Source organism: Epithele typhae (assembly GCF_022376455.1).
Source record: "Epithele typhae strain CBS 203.58 chromosome Unknown BXZ73scaffold_92, whole genome shotgun sequence".
In the NCBI taxonomy this organism is placed as follows: domain Eukaryota; kingdom Fungi; phylum Basidiomycota; class Agaricomycetes; order Polyporales; family Epitheliaceae; genus Epithele; species Epithele typhae.
Window position 1 is genome coordinate 1 of NW_025954283.1, and position 13,988 is coordinate 13,988.

At 57.8% G+C, this 13,988-nt stretch overlaps 5 protein-coding genes across 5 annotated transcripts; 4 read left to right on the plus strand and 1 right to left on the minus strand.

Annotated features, from left to right (window-relative positions):
• BXZ73DRAFT_24850 (uncharacterized protein) lies at nt 1-265 on the minus strand (the record flags this gene model as incomplete). Its single annotated transcript, XM_048017701.1, has 1 exon — nt 1-265. A coding segment is annotated over one exon (265 nt), but the record flags the coding sequence as incomplete, so codon positions are not given.
• A 1,795-nt stretch (nt 266-2,060) lies between these two features.
• On the plus strand, nt 2,061-4,023 carry BXZ73DRAFT_92903 (CTLH/CRA C-terminal to lish motif domain-containing protein; the record flags this gene model as incomplete). The annotated part of the gene is made up of 7 exons (XM_048026523.1): nt 2,061-2,120; nt 2,206-2,382; nt 2,498-2,713; nt 2,772-2,894; nt 2,954-3,139; nt 3,445-3,768; nt 3,919-4,023. The coding sequence occupies 7 exons, from the start codon at nt 2,061-2,063 to the stop codon at nt 4,021-4,023; spliced, it is 1,191 nt and encodes a 396-aa protein (XP_047872321.1).
• A 1,724-nt stretch (nt 4,024-5,747) lies between these two features.
• On the plus strand, nt 5,748-7,973 carry BXZ73DRAFT_55321 (permease for cytosine/purines, uracil, thiamine, allantoin-domain-containing protein; the record flags this gene model as incomplete). The annotated part of the gene is made up of 11 exons (XM_048021324.1): nt 5,748-5,816; nt 5,887-5,951; nt 6,005-6,034; nt 6,087-6,299; nt 6,352-6,437; nt 6,492-6,597; nt 6,665-7,106; nt 7,177-7,248; nt 7,314-7,451; nt 7,506-7,609; nt 7,664-7,973. The coding sequence occupies 11 exons, from the start codon at nt 5,748-5,750 to the stop codon at nt 7,971-7,973; spliced, it is 1,635 nt and encodes a 544-aa protein (XP_047872322.1).
• A 1,787-nt stretch (nt 7,974-9,760) lies between these two features.
• Nucleotides 9,761-10,949, plus strand: BXZ73DRAFT_92905 (uncharacterized protein; the record flags this gene model as incomplete). Its single annotated transcript, XM_048026524.1, has 4 exons — nt 9,761-10,098; nt 10,166-10,229; nt 10,386-10,567; nt 10,925-10,949. The coding sequence occupies 4 exons, from the start codon at nt 9,761-9,763 to the stop codon at nt 10,947-10,949; spliced, it is 609 nt and encodes a 202-aa protein (XP_047872323.1).
• Nucleotides 10,950-12,876: 1,927 nt separating this feature from the next.
• On the plus strand, nt 12,877-13,988 carry BXZ73DRAFT_81822 (uncharacterized protein; the record flags this gene model as incomplete). The annotated part of the gene is made up of 2 exons (XM_048023584.1): nt 12,877-13,064; nt 13,121-13,988. 2 exons carry the CDS (start codon nt 12,877-12,879, stop codon nt 13,986-13,988), a joined length of 1,056 nt encoding a protein of 351 aa, XP_047872324.1.

Sequence of the window (13,988 nt, forward strand, 5' to 3'; positions counted from 1 at the left end):
GCCATTTGATCATCGCGATGTTTCGGCCCTGGCTGTTCTGGACGACGGTGCACGCGGGGGAGCTCGCTTCGGTGACGACGCGGTAAGCCTCGCGCCGGCTGGGATCGTACACGGTCGAGTTCAGGACCGTGGTCTTGAAGTTGGTGAGCGTGAAGGTCGCGGCGTCGTGAGGCGTGCTAGCGCTGGACGAGGTGGGGGAGGGGAGGGCACCGAAGATGGAGGGCGTGCCACTGCCCTGCTGCTGCCACTGGTTGTAGGGGTTCATTGCAAGTAATGTGAATGACAACGAAGAACGAAAGAAGTGAGAGTACGAGGGACGAGGCTCGAGAGGAGTGAGGCTGAGAAGATGAGTGCAGAGCTCATGCCGAGACAAGAGCGTATATATGGACGCACCGGAGGTGGATGAGACACTCGTTGAGGAGCATCATCACTTTCGAGGGCGTACATGAAATTCCACAAACAGTCTTCAGCTAAGAGCGCCGTGTACATTGTGCCTGGTATTTTGGGCACCTGCCGATATGGGCGGAGATCCTGTGGAGGACGACATGAGTCGCTTTGCGTAATCCGCGGCGTGCACGGCAATCTCGATTTTGTGCAAATACCGCGATTGGCATACGGAAAACGGGACGGCTGTGCAGCTTGAGGGCGTCCACTCGTCTGCCGCGCGATGCCGGAGGAACGGCGACCACAAAAGCCGGATGTTTGTTGAGAACGAGAGCGCGGCGTCGTCTGGGTGGGTGCCGGCCCTGCAGAGATGAAAGAAAACCACAACTTGCGAAAGATGCAGCGTACGTACGACCGACCGACTGCGCGGAACGGGATCTCCTCCGGGTCATCTCCCGTCACCAGATGCAGCCGATCACCGTGTTGAGAGGAGACATCAGCGTGTGCAGTCGGCGCAAAGACGGAGACGCCTCCTGCCAATACCTAAAATGAACCCACTTTCCGGATGGCGCTCACAGCTCGCAGTACTTGGCAGCGTACCCACATCTGCCGCCGGCTGCGGCGCCCATCCGGCCACATGGCACAAAGTCGTGTGGGTGTTCCGAGGTTGCCGTTACGGTGATCAAGAGACATCGATGATAAGCTTGTGAATTCGCAGCATTGTGAGCACGTTCTCTGTCATTCGAGGTGAGGTCGTGCTCCGTCTTCAATGTCGATCCATGACCTCGGTCTTCCGATGTTCACAATGTACGTTCGAATCCTCTGAAGTTGTGTAGGTGATGATTTCCCGACCATGCCGAGGGAAATCGTTGCTATAGGTGCGAAACAGGAGAGCGTGAAACTAGAGAAATGAAGCAAGGGCGGCGAGAGCTCAGCTCCCCGCACGGCGACTTGCGAGCGTTGAAATTCGGCCGCTGGTCTCGCGTGAACTCCACGTGCGAGAGTGATGGTTCATCGCGTGGCATCCACGTGCGCGCCTCCTCTCCGACGTCGCCGGCTGCCTCGCTCGTCCAGTGCACTGTGCAGCACAGATTGCCGCTGCCCGAAAGAGCTGTCGACTTGAAACAAGCAATGAAGTGGGTCGACGAAGTGGTGTATTAGCTCCCAAGCACCATGCTCACTCCTATTATCGCACTCCCTCAATTTTTCTTTGTATCGAGTATCGACACGAAGCCTTTCTAACAGCAGGCAGTTACTATTAGCAAGGGCTGAGCGATGGTGTTTAGTAAAGCGCGCTCATTCTCTTTCCTCTTTCCGCCTCGCATAAACGCGTCTAATCCCTCTCACTAGAATTGAATCTCTAATTGATGGTTCTATCTATATCCTCACATTGCTTTGATTACACTCACATCGTGCCAACGGTGTGCATGTATATTAGTGCTCCTCCCACAAATTGTCATGCATGCTGCCGAGTCTGGGCCGGATTCCTCTCCTCCGGTTCTTGAAGCCAAATTATCTAATATGATATGACGCCTTACATTTGTGGATGCTGTGTCATCCAACGACAACAGGCGCCCGCCAGCTTGGCCCAAACCGCGGTCGTTGGTTGTCGCCGCGTTGGTCCTTCTCACCATCATCGGCGGAGCAACTCGTGTTCACTCTGACTGGACTCCGCCATGAGTCTCAGCAAGCTCAATTCTGATGGCGTAATGCTCTTTGAGCAGCCATTCGCCCGGGTACGCTTCCTCCGGTCTCCTTTGTCACCCCCTGCACCGGCGTCTTCCCTTTGCGGCACGACGCGGGACTAACATCCAGGACCAGGTCCCATACGAAAACTACCGCAAAGTGTTTCGGACCTCGCAGAAGAACATCGAGAAAGAGATGGGCGCCGTTCAGACCGCAGCAAACGAGCTCGCCAAACGCCCCGATGCTGACGCCGACGCGACCCTCAAGGCCATCGACGGCATGATCGCACGCGTCGATGGCCTCAAACGCAAGGTTCGTCCTCCCGTCTTTGCCAATCCCGACCTCGATGCTCACGCCTTGTCCGTCCTGCGCCGGTCGTCTCGCTTCCGCGATGTCTCTTCTCACGGCCCCATGCGTGTGGAGTTAGCTCTCGGACATGCAGGAAACGTCAGGCAGCCCGACCCTGGGGGTCATGCGCGAGCGGTTCCAACACCTCGCCGCTGTCGAGAACGTAGAAAGTCTGACGGCGCCCGAGTTCACGCGGTGGGCTGACGTTCGTCTAGACCGATGGCTCGTCGACTGGTGTCTCCGGAACGGCAAGGAGAAGACCGCTCGCATGATTGCAACACAGAAGGGCATCGAGGTACGATCTCTCCATGCGATGGACGGTCTATGCAGGGAGTTGATCGCGCTTTGTTCAGAAATTGGTCGATATCGATCTATTCTCGGATATTCGGAGGATTGAAGACGGTCTCACCCGCAAGAGCTGCACTGAAGCTCTCACCTGGTGCAGCGAAAACAAGCAGGCACTCCGAAAGCTCAAGGTGGGTAACGTCACCTTCATTCCGAACGGTACGTGTTGACGTCAAGCTGTCCGCCTCAGAACACTCTGGAATTCGATCTCCGGCTGCAAGAATACATCGAACTTGCCCGCGTGGGCAAGGCACAGGAAGCGATGGCATACAGCAAGAAGCACCTTCTTTCGTGGCAAGAGACGCACCATGACCAAATCATACAAGTCGCGACGCTGCTCGCTGTTCCGCCTGCCAGAGCGTTCGGCCCATACAAAGTGAGTGAACCGATCACTCTTGTCTCCGCGGTTCTTTCCCTTCTGTTTCACCTTCGTGTGGTCTGAGGCAATGGAATTCCCGCTCTACCGAGTTAGGAGGGTGCAGGACTACAACTGGTAGCCGCCCGTCTTGATGGCCAGTGCCACTGTTTCAAACACCCTCGGGTGTTCTGGTGCACTGCGTTTCGTTTTTGCAGAACCCCGATCATTGTGTGTTCCCCCTCGCTCTCCACTTTACTCCCCCGTCTCACTTCCGTTCCTCCACGGATCCCTAATGCTGATCTAACCCTCCTACCGCTCCGCAGCGCCTTTACGACCTCGGTCGCTGGAACACGCTCATCCAATCATTCCGGCTCGCGATCTACCACCTCAGCACGCTCCCGACGGAGCCGCTCCTGCACCTTGCAATGTACGCCGGACTGGCATCGCTGAAATTGCCCGCTTGTTACGGCCACGAGACGCGCAACGTCGACTGCCCGGTGTGCCAGCCGGACCTCGGCACCCTCGCGCGGGAGGCCCCATTCAGCCACCACGTGAACTCGACGATCGTGTGCCGGATCAGCGGAAAGATCATGGGCGCGGACAACATGCCGCTTGCGTTCCGGAACGGGCAGGTGTACTCGAGAGAGGTGCGTTGTTCTTTGTCTGCTGTGCTCTGTGCGTTTGCCGTCTGTGCGTGGAACCGCCGCCGCCGGACTCTGGCTGAGGATCCGTGCGCCCACATGGGCCACGCGATTGTGGTGACCGGAACGCTGACTAGCTCTTTGATTCCGTGACAGGCTTTGGAGGAGATGGCGGCGCGCAACGATGGCTACGTTGTGGACCCGCGTGACCCCGGCGAACGGCAAAAGTTCAGCGAGCTTCGCAAGGTGTTCATCTCTTAGCGGCGCGTTGCCCGGATCGTATCATTGTACTATATGCGCGGTGTGTACTGTTGTTCCTCGTTGTATCCATCTATCTTCCCCTTCTATCCTGGAGGTCAGTGGTCCGATTGTTGGACCGCTTATTGTTAACCGTATGCACTGCATGGCGGTGCGAGAAGCTCCAGGTGCGTTCACGCCCGTCTTCCCTATCCCCATCTGATATGTACACCTCTCCCCAAGTTGCAAATCAAATTCGCGATCTCGTCCCGCCAGGCCCGTGCATACACCCGGTGAACCATGTACCAGACTGATCCGACACACAGGTTCAAGTTGTTTTGATCGGCCCGGATTGCGGTATCGGTGGATATGGACCTGGTGGAAGGGCTGTCGAACAGGTCCGGCCTGAAATCTACGGAGTGCGAGGGAGGCGGAAGCGCTCACCCCTTGCTTCCTGTCATCACGCGCATACACACTCATCTTCTACCACTCGTATCTCCTTCTCTTTGCTGGCGGCCGCCCCGAACGTATTTGTTCGTCTCCCCACCAGTGCTACGGTGTACGTAACAAGATGCGCTCTCGACCATCCCGGGCGCGTGGAACCCACCCGCCACAGCCGATCCCAGTGCGTACCCTTCCCTCAAAGTCCCGCTGGCGGCTGCACGGTAACAGCTTTCGGACCTCCAACAGGGCCTGGGGCACACAGCTTCCGCATACTACAATGAACAGTGATCGCGCCCGACGTCGCTTTGATGGGGACACGACACGGCGCGTCGGCGTCGTCGGCATTGTGCTGTGTCTTCAGCTCAACTCAGTTGTTGCTCTCGGTGAGCAGAGGCGCATCCATGTGTCTGGCTTGACGCGGTCAAGTGACGTAGTTCCGCGCCAGGAAGGACGTCGTCCTGTCTTCAAAGTGGTCGCCGGCAGCGGTGATGAGCGCTGAGCGGTCACCGTCTTCTCTCACCCTCTCGCGGTCCTCCGGCTCTTCCAATGTGATAATTTTGCCACTTGGTGTCAATATATGGCTGACAACTCAACTGCGATGAACCAGGCCTCGGCCGCGCGTTTAACGAGCACAATCTTTACGGTGAAAACCCTTCGCATTAATGATGGTCACCGCGGAACTAGCTTGAAGTCTGCTACAACGCAAGTATTTCCGGTCGCTTTCGATGTGATGATTGCGCTGATTTTTGAAGCCATGTTTCAAGTTCCAAAACGTTTAGATGGAGAATGAAGCGGGCCTCGGATTTCGGCCATCTCCGCAGGCCGTTCGCGTACTATCTAAGCGAGATTGGCACGTGGCGGGATGCACGTCGCACAATCGCCACCGGTTCGTTTTCTCACTCCGGCGATTCATCGTGCTGGATTTTCCGCTGCGTTCGTTCGGAAGCCGGCGATTCTCAAACCTCTGATCTGCCTATTTTCTAGGTGAGTTCGTACTTCCAAGTACTCCTCGAAGACATGCTACCTGGGTCGCTGACCATTTCTCACACGACAGGTGACGTCTGGCCGTGTGGGCACAAACTCAAGCGCTGTATAAACGCAAGCTTATCGGACGACCGACTTATCAGAAGATGCCGGCAAGCCCAAAAGAGAGCATCTCAGCCCCACCCCGACGTCGTTATCTCTGCGTCTGTGCCCCACGGCGACATACATAAACTGGGCCTCCGGGCTGCTTCGCGGGCTGGTCTGCTTCTGCTTCGGATTGCACCGTCACCTTCGGTCTTCTCTGCTTGGGTGCCGCGATCATGGGGATCATCGAGAAGTTGGAGGTGTCCGACACCAGGGGCCTCCCTTACTCCGAGCAGTTCCTGCAGGTGCGTCGCGGGAGCACACGAATGATTGTTTAGTCACGCGAGCACTGACGGTCGCTTGTGATCTCCACAGAATGACGACCTTCTCCCTGTGCCCAAGGAGAAGCGGCAGTGGGGAACGTGGAACTTCATTGCATTGTACGTAGCTTTCAGCAGCACTCGAATATATGGCTGAACGCTCGATCGTACAGCTGGATCGCAGACAGCTTCAACATCAACACGTATGTCTTCGTGTTCTGCTCGCTCGTGTGCGTGACTAACACCTTGCCGTAGATGGACGATTGCTTCGTCTATGATCCAGCTAGGGCTCTCCTGGTGGCAGGCGTGGATTTGCGTCTGGATTGGATATGGCGTGGTAGCCCCGTTCATTGTCGCGAATGCGCGCCCTGGCGCCATGTTCCATGTCACTTTTCCCGTTGTCGCTCGCACGAGCTTCGGCGTCTGGGGCAGTCTCTGGTGCGTGTTTAACCGAGGCGCGATGGCCTGGTAAGTCTTCAGTACTATAGTTCACGCAGGAATATAATCAGAATATTTTCAGCATCTGGTACGGCGTACAAGCCAGCCTCGGGGGCTCCTGCGTGTTTGTCATGCTCAGGGCGATGTGGCCGTCGGTGAACAACATCCGTCAGTCGCGACTCTTGAACCTTCTCAGGTTCAATCGGCTGACTTCACCTATAGCAAACCACCTACCCGAATCAGCGGGCATCACTACTAAGGACTTCATGAGCTTCTTCCTGTTCTGGCTCATTTCTCTCCCCGCAATCTGGTTCCCCATTCACAAGATGTGAGCATTAATCTTGCCTCCCATCCACAAAGCTTCTTGCTCACATCATGCGCGCTACCTCTACTAGCCGTCATCTCTTCACGCTCAAGGCGGTCGTCGCCCCAATCGCCGGCATCACCTTCTTCGTCTGGTGCATCGTCAAGGCACACGGCGTTGGCCCGATAATCTCCCAGCCCAGCACCCTGCACGGCTCTGCGCTTGGCTGGGGCATGGTCTCGAGCCTGATGTCGTGCATCAGCAACATGGCGACGCTCGTCACGAACGCGCCCGACTTTGCCTCGCGCGCGCGCCACCCGTCCGCGGCGGGGCTTCCGCAGCTCCTCTCCGTCCCGCTTGGGTTCTCGATCGTCAGCTTCCTCGGCATCATCGTCTCTTCCTCGTCGCAAGTCATCTATGGAGAGGCTATTTGGTCGCCCATCGACTTGCTGAACATGTTCCTCGACGGATCCCCGAGTAGCGCGACGCGCTTCGGGGTGTGGTTTATCTCGGCGTCGTTTATCATCGCTCAGGTGCGTTTGTTGTTGTGGAGGCGCCCGCGAACCCTCTTTGCTCACACGTGTTCGCGCTTGCCCTCCATAGCTAGGGACCAACATCTCCGCGAACTCGATCAGCGCCGGCTGTGATCTGACTGCACTGTTCCCGCGCTTCATTGTCAGTCCTCATCGTTTATTCTGTGAGAAGAGCATGAGACTGACACTGTGCGCAATGATACTCAGAACATTCGCCGGGGAGGTTACGTCGCAGCGATCGTCGGCCTGGTAATGCTCCCTTGGAACCTGCTCAAGAGTAGCAATAGTTTCGCGTCGTACCTTTCCGCGTACTCGGTCTTCCTGAGCTCCATTGCGGGAGTCATGGTGCGCGCGCTACCAGGATACGTCCAAGATCTGCTCACTCACGTGTCATGACAGATCACGGACTACTACGTCATCCATAAAGGTCACTACAACGTGAAGGACCTCTACCGTGCCGAGCGGGACGGATGGTATTACTACACTTACGGCTTCAATCTCCGGTAAGCCATCTCTCCTCCGTCCTCTCCTCCCGCGCTCACCTCAATGGTGTACAGCGCATACGCCGCGTACATCGCCGGCATCCTCATCAACGTCGTCGGCTTCGCCGGCGCCACCGGCCGCACCGTCCCGCTCGCGGCGACGCAGATCTACGAAATGTCGTTCTTCACCGGCTTCGGCGTCTCCGCCCTCGTCTACTGGTCCCTGAACGTCTTCTTCCCCGCGCGCGGCGTGCGCGAGGCGTGCGCGCGCTTCGAGGAGGTCGACGTCTCGGAGGGCGACTTCAGCGCTGGGGGAAAGCCGTCTATCGACGGCGACGCGAGCTCAGACGGGAAGAGCGCGAACGCGAGCGTCTACGCGGCGTAGCGTGGTGATGTCGCGCGGACGAAGAGGCGAAGACGGCGGAAAACAGCTCGCGTGGGCTGCGCAAAGGAGACGCGTACGGATTGACGGGAGACAGGACCGGCTTCGAAGTTCGCAGTGTCGAGCGGTGAGTTTGGGCCGAACCACCTTCGATTCGTTGTGTCGTGATCAAGAGTATGGATGATTAGTGCGGGGGCTGGTGTGGCCCGCCACGGTGCACGGCACCCATGAAATGTATACGAAACACGCTCATCACTTTTGCACACGGCGCGCATCGCCCGACATTCGTGCGGCGTGGTCTCGAGCACACCCGGTAATCCGGCACGCTTCACACGCCGCTTAGAACACTGCTTGTCGCGCGAGGGGAGCCCGTGGCTGCCCGATCGTTTGTCTAGACGTCGAGAGCTGGGTCGCCAAGTGCCCGCGTTCTCAAATAAGCAAAAAGGTCTCACAGCGCTCGGACGTTTGCGGGTTGCGATGCATGCCAAAGTTGCCAGAGCACTGCCGCGGAAGGGTGACCCACTGGGCCCGATCCCAATCCGCAGCTGGTGTGTCCTCTTCGGCGGTACTGAGGCTCGGGTCGCAAGGGCGCTGGACAGTGGCGAAACAAGTCGCGAAGGCGTGATAGGGGCTTCGTTCGGGTTGCATATCATTGAGGATTTCCGAGCTGTGGTACTCAGTGAGGCTGAGTTCTTGGATTTCAAGGCAAGGTACCCATCTGCTCTCGTCACACACGTCCTGTGACATCGGTTTTTGAACAAGTAGCCGTTGCTCGGGTGATCGGAGGTGCAAATCATATTAGTCACCGCACTCGCAATCCGATCGGCATTCGCATGCGAGTTGGCGGGGTAAGAAGCTACGAAGTACCCGGTCAAAAGTTGTACAGCGTGCCCCGGCTCTTCACGGCTAGAACGGTGTCCTCCTGGACAATGGATTCAACTCAGAGCAACACTTGACGGCGGAGAGAGAATAGCTTCACGTGGAGCTAGCATATGAGGATGGATGTGGGTCAAGATCAACTGACCACGGGCCGGCCACGCGAGAATTTGATCGCATCGCCATGGGCTTCACGTGCGCCCAGCGTCTTCTCTTTCCTCCTGCCGTCCACCTGTACCCCACGTTTTGGATCAGGAATCTATCAAAACGCGAGGTCCAGGTGCTTCCGTCACTACCGAACCGCTGGAATGAAGGCGTCGACGCTTTCAGAGCGGAATTCGCATCTGCCTACGAGGGCGTACTATTGAAGTGAGTTTCTAGTCCTCCTCTTTTTCTAGTCACATCCTTCAGTGCTCACAATGCTGACAGATACTATAGGACGAGACGGGGATGGAACTGGAGCCTCGCACCACCCCGCACGTTACGCAAAGGAGCAAACACACTGCTCTGGATCTTAGACCGCACGCCCGTCTGTGACAATGATAGGCACGGGAGGCTCTGCCGAGCTATGTCGACGCGAGGGCCGAGATGTCCGTCACCAATCCGTCACCGCCGCCCGACCCCATGTCATTTCACTTTCGTGTCTTTGCTGGTACGCTCACCTTGGTTCCACCCGAAAGTACTTCCTTTTTTCCAACACACAGATGCTGAGATGCTTGACCGTCGCATACGCCTGCTCGTGTCGCCCGTCTCACCCTTCATCTCAGCGCCCCGTTCAGCTCCCTCGTACATATACGGTGATGCAAATCCCAGTTCCTCACCACTCGACAAAGGCTTCGACGGCTTCCCTTCCAGGTCTCCATACCTCCCATCGCAGCTTGCAGCACCCATCCATACTTCACCGTCGCTTCGACATGAACCCCTTCGCTCATGGCAACTGGAATGGACAATCAACTTCGGTGTACGGAGCACTCCCATCTCTCGCCGCACCAGCGACGCAGTTGGACACGGTCACCTACACGTTCATGAATTTCAAGTCGACAATCCTGAACTCGACCATCGTTGGCCCGGATGGCCGCACCGCCTACACCGTTTCGACGGAGGCAAACGCCCCCGCATACACCATCTTCAAGGACACAGAGAAAAGAAACATCGGAATGGTCCAGTGGCAACCCTACGCGTCCGTGGAGATTCGCGGTGGTTCCACGCGTCAACGCGTCCGCGACTGGCTCAGGCTGTCGTCAGACCAGAGGTGAGTATCCACCGCTCCACGGACCTGGTCGACTCAGTCGCTCATCTCGAGCGGCTTCTCGTTTCAGTCGGCGGATCATGGAGGCGAACCGTGTGCAGTACGCGTGGGCACCGATGGACGGATTCGTCTGCGTACGTCCCCGCTCGCTCCGACCGCTCTCCTCCCCACGCTGATCGCCGAACTACTTCCCTTTGCGCGGTGGGACTTCCTGCTGACCCATCCGTTATGCAATCGACCGTGTCGACGTTCCCCGCCGACCCGCCGCGCTCACACTCGGGCGCGTGCAGCTGTACAAAATGCACAGCAGCGCCCCTCGCATCCTCGGGCGCGTCTCGAGAAGCCCGACCGCGGTCTCCCTCGAGCTCACCGCGGAGGCGGTGCAGCTGGGCCTCACCGAGCCCGCGCTCGTCGCGACCGCCATGCTCTCCTCCGGCCACAACATCGACCGAGCGCATCGCTCCGCGGCCCCGTGCGGCCTCCCCCCTCTCCGTGCCCCGTGCCCTGTGACGGCGCGCTATTGATCATACGTTGGATCCGGGGAACGGTTCTATCATTGATCGCTGGCGCGACGCGACGCCGCCCTCGCTTCTGTCAATCTCTTACGCGCCCGCTCGGGGAGCCTGCCCGGCTGCCAATCTATTGTCGACTCTCGTCCCGAACACGGAGCTGTGATGCCTGCCTCTTATCAATCGGGTACCCATGTACGAGACCGGCTCTCGTACTCGTAGACTCTATAGATCGAGCTTCCCACCGCTATGTAGCATAGACACGCTACTTGGACCGTGCTAGCTTCCTGATACCCTGTCGTAACTTATGCTCCCTGTAGAATACTCCTCCTCCTCCTTTCATAGATCGTCTATGTGATGCACCGCTCTTGACTCGAGTCGCACTTTCGGCCGATCGCTAGGGCTGGCGAATTTGTCCTCTCAAAATCGAATAACTCCTCAGACGCCGACCGAGGGGCGACGAACAAACACAGGATAGATCCTGGGAAGTAGTAGCTCCAACGGTCAGTGACTTTCAATTTACCTTGCCGTATCCGTGGTTTCTCGAGATAGGAGCGCTCGTGGTCGCGGCTTTCTCGGGGAGGACTCAAGAGAAGCGACTGAAGCGACTGCGGCCGAATCGAACGCCGTTCGGCGTACGTACTCAGCGTGCACTTTCTCCACACCGTTCAGATTTCAAACGCGAACACAGGAAGGGCTTGGTCTGCCGAACGCTGCCAGGCTCAGGTGGATAGTCCACGTCCGAGCCGGCAACAATTCGTCGAAAGTTGCTTCGCGTGCTGCAACAAACTCCAACTTTATAGTTCCGCAAATCCAAATGATATTTCATTGGAGTGCCCGTCGTGTCCTGAACCTCTTGGCCAGGGTCGGACCGTGGCTGTCGGTTGGTTTCCCCGGTGGGGTTGCTCTGATCAAATGCCGCGAGTATCCCCGACAGCCTTCCACTCTGGGTGAGAATATCGACGTCCATGCCGTAACATGGAGGTGATGCGCTTCAAGGACGGTTCGGTTTCATACGTCGCGGGTCCATCGGGCCAGGGCGCGACTTTCAACGATTGGCGATTGTGTAGCACCCCGGCTGGACGAAGCCGGCCCGCGCAAGTGCTCCAGAAACGCGGCGGTTTGCAAGCCCCGATGCGCAATTTCAACTCGAGCCTGATATTGCATGCAGTGCATGATCTTAGCATAATCGATCATGGACTTCGGTATCGGCCGATGTCTACTACTTGTGCCCCTCAAAATAGGGGACGGGGATGAAAAACTTGTTTGGACGACCATCATTCCCACCAAGGACGCTGCCATATTATTAGGGACAGACGCTGGCATCCGCCTGAAGCAAAAACAACTTTGGTGACGCTAGAAGGGTTTCAAATGCGAGGAAAGTGTGGATACTGTCAACAGTCTCGCATATGAAGAGGACGGACAACGAAACCGCGTGCCTTACGGACGGCTCTTGTGCTGTTCAAGGATGATATGGAAGAGGAGGACGCTGCGCGAGAGCGGACTGGGGAGGCAAAAGAATTGGGCGCTAAATGACTTGCCCTCAAGCGATCGAGGTGGCTTCCATCTTGGGAAACTCCTCCTAGCAACTTATGACGTCATTGTTTCTGGAATTTCTTGTGCCATCGTCTTATGAAGTGGATACACGAAATGTGAGCATAGCATCGATGATACATTGTCTGGATCTTGAAGTCTGGATTGCAATCAAAGAGTGATCTTGGGGTGAACATACATTACAAAGGGTGCTGCGAACGCACCCCGAACGCAGGCGAACCCGATTGACCTGGACGCGGAAACGATTCTGGATACATCTTACAAGCAGCCTGACGGCGGAGGGAGATGTTGAGTTGGAACCTGGCGAGCCAGGCCTAGGGCGATTCCGATTCCAGCCGCGCACTGCGTGGTTTTGACGCCGAGCTTCCCCCGGACTGGTGACCCCGCGTCTTTCCTCTCGCCCTCGTCTTCTTCAATCGCCGGTCTGCGCCGTCCCATGCGAACACATCAAATGGGCCAAGACTCCCTTGAAGAGGCCGCGAAATTGAGCGTCGAGAATGGAGGAGCGATGAGAGGCCGAGGCTTCCTGCCTACCCACCTGAATGCCCAGACGTCCATCGTACGTGGACCGTTGTTCCAACGTTCACGCTACGGGCTTATGTTGAACTTTAAAGGTAGCACCCGATTTGGCGACAACCCTGCGCAAGCTCTTTACCTGTCAGCTTCACCGATGATATGAGCGTCGGTCCGGGCCACGCGCCTCTCGCTTACCGCCATCATGCCCTCCTCTGCTGGAGACGAACGATCTCCCCAGCCCCCCGGCGCCGATACTTTTGGCCGTCGGTGCCAGGGATGCAACAAACTTCCCGTCCTTGGCCAATCCTTCAGGAGATGCGGGGGTCCGTGCGCCTTGAAGCCGGTGTACTGTTCTCAGGAATGCCAGAAGGTGCATTGGAAGTCCCACAGGTACGCTCCCGCCGCACCGATCGCAGCCCCCGGTATCCACACACTCTGCGATGCAGGATGTACTGCAAGAAGGCTACGGACGCGACCTCCCCACCTCTTCCCAAGCTCTCCGAGCAACTCCGCAAGTTCTGCAGTGCACATGAATGGGCCTTCATCACCGCAGGCGTCGCCTTCGCACTGCGAACGTGGGGGGACGATTACGCCAACCAGCTCGAGCGCTACGCCGTGACATTCTTCCTCGAGCCCAACCACAGCCACCTCGGAGCAAAGCAGCCTCGGGATCCCTCGCGCGCCTTCTCCGTGTGCGGCGTCGGGGAGGTGGACGCCAAGAAGATATGCATCGCCGAGGATCCGTCGACGATAGAGGACGAGGCGTTTGCCCCCTCTTGCGGTGTACTCGTACTCCCACGGGGCGGCGAAGACACCACTCAGAGCGGCGCTGCGTCTGCCGGCCACCCAACAGAAGACCCCATCGCCTGCTTCCGTCGACGCTTCAGGTCCCACCACAAGACACCCCCGCACTGGATCCTCATGACCACCGTCTTCGGGGTCAAGAACTCGGCGTACATCATGGTCGACGCCTTCGCGCGTGCACCCCCGCGCGTCATCCATCCCGACATCTGCCGCACGCCGGTCTCGGACATGCGCAAGGAGCTGCTCGACGCCATCCAGGTCTGTGTGCATGGCGTCAACGAGCCGCCTTCCCTGCGCTCGTTGCACGACACGTGCGCGACCGTGGCCGTCCCGGGCAACTTCGTGCGCGTGCGGGGGGAGGGGTGGGTGTGGAAGCCGCTGTTCACGGACTGGGACGAGTACTTGCGCGACCCCGAGAAATTCGACCGGGATGTGCCTGCGTTCACCGCCGTGCGGCAGCAGTCCAGTATGTCGGTGGCCGACTTGATCGCCTTCTGTACGCTCCTTTAG